General features: G+C 57.3%; 1 protein-coding gene across 5 annotated transcripts; it reads left to right on the top strand.

Moving 5' to 3' along the window:
* The first annotated feature begins 750 nt into the window (after nucleotides 1-750).
* SOD3 (superoxide dismutase 3) lies at nucleotides 751-5,871 on the top strand. 5 transcript variants are annotated; one of them, XM_047857313.1, is made up of 3 exons: nucleotides 751-942; nucleotides 4,500-5,260; nucleotides 5,295-5,871. In XM_047857313.1, the coding sequence occupies exon 2, from the start codon at nucleotides 4,516-4,518 to the stop codon at nucleotides 5,254-5,256; it is 741 nt and encodes a 246-aa protein (XP_047713269.1). In that variant the 5' UTR covers nucleotides 751-942; nucleotides 4,500-4,515; the 3' UTR covers nucleotides 5,257-5,260; nucleotides 5,295-5,871. The 5 variants fall into 5 exon arrangements, with proteins under 5 accessions (XP_047713269.1, XP_047713268.1, XP_047713267.1 ...); XM_047857312.1 differs by having other exon boundaries at nucleotides 4,500-5,263; nucleotides 5,296-5,871; XM_047857311.1 differs by having other exon boundaries at nucleotides 3,973-5,871.
* The last annotated feature ends 1,585 nt before the right edge of the window (nucleotides 5,872-7,456 follow it).

Here is a 7,456-nt window from a genome sequence, read left to right as displayed (position 1 = left end):
AGAAGGCTGGAGGGCGGACAAGCAGGCAGACAGGACTGCCTTCTCCCATGTGGGCTTTTCTGGGAGGGAAAAGCTGCTATTTCAGGAAAGTGCTGCCGTGATTGAGAAAAGATGATGGCAGCAAAGGAAGGAAGGCCACTGGGGGGGCGGGGGGGGGATGTGGAAAAGGCTCGCGGTGCCCTGGGCCGCACACGCTCCAAAGACTTCTCGAGAACTTTAATAATAAAGCGACAACAGTGATGATGATTGCTGAGGAGTTTGATTGTGTGCCAGCCGCCGGGTTGACATCATATCACCATTTTACAGATGATGAAAGGGAGGTCCCGGGGTAGCTGGTCCGGGAGCAAAGTCAGGATGTGACACAGCGGGGCCTGGGCAGCCGGAGTGCACGGCCTCCCCACCCTCCTGCCTCTCACCTCTCAAAGGCTCTGGGACGAAAACACCACGTGTATCTGCAAGGGGCCCATTCCCTTCTTGGTAGCATCGAGCAAAAATAAGTCAACAGCTGAGGAAATCAGGGAAGAGCTAAAGGCCGCTCAAGAAAGAGACCATTGTACATCTCTCCAAACAGGCTGCTTTCTGTCTCCTTCTTATCCCCCTGCTGCCGGCTGAAGGTCACTGGCTCCGTCTGGGCGCCACTCAGTGGAGTCACAGGAAGGAACAACTGGCCAGGGAGCCCGGGGGCTGGGGAGGGCGGAGGTGGAGGCGGGTGGAGTCAGAGGAGGAGGTGAGGCAATCGGACGACTAGGGACCTGGCCTACATTCCTTCGCAAAGTCAGCCCAATGGCCTTCTTTCCTTCCCGGCCGTGACCACTCCCCTGGGCCGGCTTCCCCTCGCTGCCCCCAAACAGCCCGGCCTCGGGAGCCAGCCTGCATTCCTGCGAACGCTGGGTGCAGCTCCCCGCTTCTCAGGAGGAAAGCTCTCTTGGAAGAGCGGGAAAGGTGGGTGCCAAGTTGGAGTTTGTTTCCTTCTTCCCGGAGCGCGTTTTTTGAGTCTGAAACTGGGGCGGGGCATGGGGGGGGGCGCTTCTTGGGAAAGCGACTGATCATCTAATGACAGAACCTGGCTGCTGGGGAGGGGCTGAGCGGGGAGGTGGGGAAGGGGTGAGGGAGGCCTCCGGGGAGAAAGGAACTGTTGTCCTTTGCACCGAGGAGGCCAGTCCCAGTGGACTTTAGTGTCAGGAGTGATCCCGAGTGAGGAAGGCCGCCTCTCCCAGGACCTCCTCCTGCAGAACCACCTGCTTGGTTGGCGGAGGCACAGAGCGGGGGCTCCTGGCCGGTTCAGGCTCACGTCCAGGGCTCCTTCTGGGAGTGGGCCGAGGGACCGGAACACGGGGAAGGTGTCAGAAGGGCCACCGTCTTCCCAGATCCAGACCCAGGAAGGAGGCACAGGCCTGGTGGCTTCCTTTGACCTCTTTCTCCAACGACCTGTCTCCCCTTCCAGACCAGGCACATAGCAGGGCCCCCCGAAACCACTTGGTCCTTCACAGCTCGATCTCAGGGGGACACGGTGTGTGTGTGAGAAAAGGGAGCCTCCCGGGGACCGGCCTCAGGACGTAGAAGCCCAGGTTGAGAACCAAGGAGTCCCGGCTCACCTGAGGTGGAGGAAGATGCTTTTTCTCTCAAGAGAAAAGGATCTCCTTAAAATGTTAATTATTACCCAGCCAATTCTGAAAAAAAGCTTCATCGACACACCCCGCGCCATCTGTTTTTGTTCTGTTTTTAAGGAAGAGTTTTCCAACTGGCAGAGCCCTCCTGGGGGGCAGGACGGCCAGCGGGGCTGGGGCAGGCAATGATGGTGGACAGCTTGAGGCTGAGGCCTGGGACGGTCCCCCACTTCCGCTCCTGCTCCCTGGGGCTCCAGGGCGGTAACCCCATACCAGGCCATGTCTGAGGTGGTGGTTCCCTGGACCTCACTTTCTGGGCCACTCCTCCTGGGAGCCCTTCCCGGGCATCACGTCCTCCTGTCACGGCTTCAATAGCATCTCTCACCTGATTGTCCTGAAACTTCTTTTTTTTTTTTTTTTTTTTTAATGCTTATTTATTTATTTTTGAGAGAGGGAGGGAGAGAGAGAGAGAGAGCATGAGCAGGGGAGGGAGAGAGAGAGGAAGAGAGAGAATCCCAAGCAGGCTCCAAGCTGTCAGTACAGATCCCGACAAGGAACTCGGTGCCACAAACTGTGAGATCATGACCTGAGTTGAAACTGAGAGCTGGATGCCGAACCTAGTGAGCCACCCAGGTGCCCCTGTCCCGAAACTTCTATCAGCAGCTTCCCTCTGCTCGCTACGAGTCGCCGTATACTAGGAACTTCCTACCAACCAGGCTCTATGCTAAGTGCCTTCGACTTGAGAGCCATTCGGTGTGGCGGCTAAACCTTGGCTTGGACCACACACTTTTAAATCTTGCCCTCCGCTATTCATTGTGTGACTTCGGGCGAGACACTTGCTTCTCTGTGCCTCAGTTTCCTGCCCTTTGGAATGGGGATAACAGTGACACCTACCCCATAGGGTTCATGGAAGACTTACACGAATTAACATATACAAAGTGCTTTTTAACAGCGCTTCTGTGTGTTTGATAAATGTTAACGATTCGAACTGTCTCCCTGAAGTCTCAGCCAGCCCCTGAGGTATGTATTATTATCCCCATTTGCAGATAAAAACAAAAAACAAAAAACACACTGAGGCTCAGGAAAGAGCTGGAGCCCCACCAGTTTTCAGTCCGACAGTTACTCTGCCTAACTCTGCAATAAAAATAACTAAACCCTCAGAGAGTAAGTGGCAGAGGCAGGCTTCAGACAGTGAGTTCCAGAACCACCTTCTTGTACTCACCATACTAGATTGCCTTTCTGTAACAGTTACGGAAAGAAAAAAATCCTCAACCCCAGAGTCTGCTTTTAAAATGGTACCTGCTGTGGGGCGGGAGAAGACCCTTGAAAGTGCCGCTGACCTGATCCCTGAGGATGCACTTAAAAATATGAAACTGGCCTGCCATATAATACCTCACTTAATCCTCGCCGTGATCCTCGGTGACATTACCCTATTTTACAGGTAGCTAAGACAGAGCCGGTAACTCCCCCACAATATCGCCATGAGCAAACGTCAGAACTGGGATTTGAACCTGTGTTTGACTCTCAAGCTCTGGCTGGGTCCCAGAATCTCTGACGGAGCTTTACAAAAATAATAATTCATGCCCACTGAATCAGAAGCTCTCGGGCAAGGCCTGGGCACGTGACTTTTATGAACCGGAATGTGACGTGCAGTCGACACGGAAAACCCCTCCCAGTGACGCTGCCTTTTCCAAGTGCCAGACCTGTGTTTCCAAATGTCTACCAAACACCCCACGTGCGTCACCGACCAGACTCTCACCCCCGGGGGCTCGGCTGAACTCACCCTCCCTGCTGTCCTCTCAGGGCCTCTGTCCATGGGCCCAGCCCAGTCTCCCCTGCTGGCTACTCAGTCATCGCGCCGGCTCGTGCCCCCCTCTCCCCCCCCCCCCCCACTGTCCGTGCTATCCAAGGCGTCTCTCAAGTCCATACCCCTCCAGCATTGCTGCCTCCACCTTGGTGAAGGCCTTCACTGGTTCCCATCGGGGTTGCTGCAATTGGGCAACTCCTCTCCCTCCAGCTGTCTCTATTTCTCCCACACAAAATCTCCCCCCCCCCCATCCCTTAGACATGCCGTGTCCTTTCACAGGCTGTGAACACGTCAGGGTGTGCCTCCTGCCTGAAAGCAGTCTCCAGTCTGGTTCAGCTCAAAAACGGCTTGTCTTGGGAGACCAAGCTCAGATGTCATCTCCTCTGGGGAAGCGTTCCTGGCGTTCCCCTGGCGGGATGGGTACTACTTCCTCTGTCCTTCCCCAGCCCAGAGCTCATCCATCTCCAATCACAGGATGGTGTTAGAATGACTTGATGACATGCCTGTCCCTCGGTGAAGTCCTCATTCAACAATCACATATTAAATGTCTCCTTACAGCCAGGTGTGGGCCCAGGTGCTGGGGCTGATGAGGAGGAAAACCGAGTTTCTGTCTTCAAGTCTTCTGTGCCCGGCAGAGAAGAGGGGGCAGGACACTTCGGAGAGGGCACGGCTATTCTAAGGGCCGAGAATGAGGGGTAGGAAGTCTTAACTGCTCTGTACAGGAGGATGCTTAGCGAGGGTGGCAGGGGGTGATGGGGGAGGGGAAGGTCTGGAAGGGCCATCCTTATGTGCCCTGAGACTCTCCCCCCAATGCCCCATGACTTCCTCCAAGTGATGCAGACAGGACTTGAGAGGGCCATGATCACCCTGACGGCTCGAAAAGATCCCCATGAGTTGCTTGAGACTGTGTCAAGGCCATCTTTACAAGCACAGCACCTGACCCAGGTCCCGGAGCATAGCAGGCCCAGAAAGGCACGGGGCCAAAGGCAGGAACGCGCGCTGGGCGAGGAAGCCCCTGGGGTCGGGGGTCCTCACGTTGCCAGGGACTAAGGCTCGCTCTGCTCCACCCCTGGGGGCGCCCGCAGGTGCCCGACTCCGGCCATGCTGGCGCCGGCGCTGCTGTGTGCCTACCTGCTGCTGGCGGCCCGCGCCTCGCGCGCCTGGTCCGACCCGGACCCGGAGGAGCCCGGCTCCAGCACGGCGGCGCAGATCCGCGACATGCACGAGAAAGTGACGGCGATCTGGCAGGAGATGACGCAGCGGCAGGCGGCGGGCGACCGCCCGGACGCCGCGCTCCACGCCGCCTGCCGGGTGCAGCCGTCGGCCACGCTGGACGCGGCGCAGCCCCGGGTGAGCGGCCTCGTGCTCTTCCGGCAGCAGGTGCCCGGCGCCCGGCTCGAGGCCTTCTTCGACCTGGAGGGCTTCCCGGCCGAGCCCAACAACTCCAGCCGCGCCATCCACGTGCACCAGTTCGGGGACCTGAGCCAGGGCTGCGACTCCACCGGCGCGCACTACAACCCGCGGGCCGTGCCGCACCCGCAGCACCCGGGCGACTTCGGCAACTTCGCCGTGCGCGACGGCCGCCTCTGGAAGTACCGCGGCGGCCTGGCCGCCTCGCTCTTCGGCCCGCACTCGATCGTGGGCCGCGCCGTGGTGGTCCACGCGGGCGAGGACGACCTGGGCCGCGGCGGCAACGCGGCCAGCGTGGAGAACGGCAACGCGGGCCCCCGGCTCGCCTGCTGCGTGGTGGGCGTATGCGGGCCGCTGCCCTGGGCGCGCCAGGCGCAGGAGCACGCCGAGCGCCGGAAGCGGCGGCGGGACAGCGAGTGCAAGGCCGTCTGAGCGCGCCCCCCCGCCCGGCCCACGGAGACCCCCTGCGGGCCCCGCCGCTCCTCCGCGCGCCAGGCACCTGCCCCCTGCCGGCCTTGACTTTCTCCCCCCAGCTCCCAGAGATACCTTCTCACCCGGGGTCCCAGTTCTGCGCGGCTGAGGTCTCCCCGAAAATCCCCTGCACCCTGAGGCCTCCAACCACGTCTGCGGTGACACCCCTCCGCATCCAGAGGGCAGGCCGTGCCCTCTGAGACCCCCATCTCGAGCTCTGAGGAGCCCTGGACGTATTGAAATAACCCACCTACCCTCCCGGACCCCCCACCCCCACCCCAGGTTCCTTTCTACCCTCATTCCAGGAGCCCTGAACCAATCCTGCTATGCCCTAAGGACTCAACTCCTCCCACCCCTTAGAGTCCTTCTAGGCGCTCTGAGACCCTTCCTGAGGTCACCTAGCCCCCCACCCCAACCGCCGACCCCCGACCTCTCACCCACCATGCCAGCACATGCAGCCTGCAGTTAGGCGCCCCTGCCCGGTGTCCTCGGCTGTTGCTCCCCCGCTGCCACCCACAGAGAGGCCGATTGGCAGTCTTCGTGTTGCACATTAAAACTCAGCAATTCAGTCTTGCACTGGGGCCTTGGTTACTTTGTTTGTTTGAGGCTCTGCTCCTAGGCTCAGCTACTATTTGGAAACCGCAAAGATATTTCCCAAAACCAGGCAGGATTTCTCCTTATCCTCTTCTCTCTCTGCATCTGCTGACCACGACGTGGGGTCTCTGGTTATCTTGTCCTTCCGTGTGGCTCCCAAGATGGAGGGCACCAGGATCACTCAGGAAAGTGAGAAAAGAAAAAACAAAACAACAACAACAACAACAAAACACACACACACACACACACACACACACACAAACCCCAAAATCCCTGGGCATCCTGGGCTGGAATCCAAAGGGAAAGATGGACAGCTATTTGCAACAAGCTTCCTGGTGGTTCTGATGCTGGGGCCGCCAGCGTGACATAAGGCTAATGCCACTTCACTGGGCCCTGTGTCTCCTCACACGTGCCTCTGAGGGCAGCCTGAGGTCCCAGATGGTGAGAGGGCCAGTGAAGCAGTGTGACAGAGCAGTTTGCAGGGCGGTTGGCTTTGGGATCTGAAGTTGCTGGCCTTCTCCACATTCAGGATAAGGACAAGGCTTCTCTTGACTTCTTGACACAGAGGCGGTTGGAACAATGAAGCCCATGGGCAGGCTGATATTGACTAAGACTTGGATGTTCAGCCTGTCTTTTTGAAAATGATAATCTCTACACAGACTAGATTAGAATGCGTAGCCACCTTCATTTGTGGAATAAAAGCACCCAACAACTTTTTACGCTCCTCGGGCAGACCCACTTTCTAGCTGCGACTTCCATTCCTCCCAGACTTGAGGCAGTGAGTCAAACGGAACCTTCGCCAGAAACCCATCCCCGGTGGCTATTTTTACCGCTTACTAGGACTAACTTGTTATTTACAAATCTTTCCTTGAACCCAAGTGACAACTGGAGAGAAAGGTTTTTGCCTGGTGACTTTGCTCCACCAACTGGTTCTCACTGGTTTGAAGCGTTCGCTTGAACCATGCAGATTAGCGTTGAAAGGGGACTAGCAAACTGCTTCTTTAAATATCCTGATCCCAACAGATGTGTTTGCCTATCCCCACAGTTTAAAGTGGTGAAAACGAGGCAGGAAGCACACAGGACACACAGTGGAGAGGAATGAACACCCCACGGATGGATGCCCAACACCCCATCTTCCACTCGCTGCCCGGATTATAGGTTAAATTCAGGATCATCAAGGGAGGTTTGGATTTCTTTTTTAGAAGGAGGCTGGTGCTTCTCATCACTTACCTTATGTCGTAGTCCATTTGGGCTGTCATAGAACAGTCCAGACCGGGTGGCCTATAAACAACGGAACTTCATTTCTCACAGTTCTGGAGACTGGAAGTCCAAGGTCATGGCACCCGCATGATCAGGTGAAAGCCCTCTTTGGAGTTCACACCCAGTGCCTTTCACTGTGTCCTCACATGGAGGAAGGGGTTAGGGATCTCTCTGAGCCTCTTTTATAAGGCTCCCCCCCTCATGACTTTGGGACACCTTTGGGAAAAGGTGTCACCTTCTGTTACCATCTTTGGGGGTTAGGACTTCAGTGTATGAATTGGCGGGGGGGGGGGGGAGCACAAACATT

Source organism: Prionailurus viverrinus, chromosome B1 (genome assembly GCF_022837055.1).
Source record: "Prionailurus viverrinus isolate Anna chromosome B1, UM_Priviv_1.0, whole genome shotgun sequence".
NCBI lineage: Eukaryota > Metazoa > Chordata > Mammalia > Carnivora > Felidae > Prionailurus > Prionailurus viverrinus.
Note: the sequence above shows the minus strand (reverse complement) of the source record. Positions and strands in the feature narration are given on the sequence as shown.

Bases quoted from the DNA above. Each gene is read 5' to 3' on its own strand.
- SOD3 (XM_047857313.1), top strand. From the start codon at position 4,516: ATGCTGGCGCCGGCGCTGCTGTGTGCCTACCTGCTGCTGGCGGCCCGC.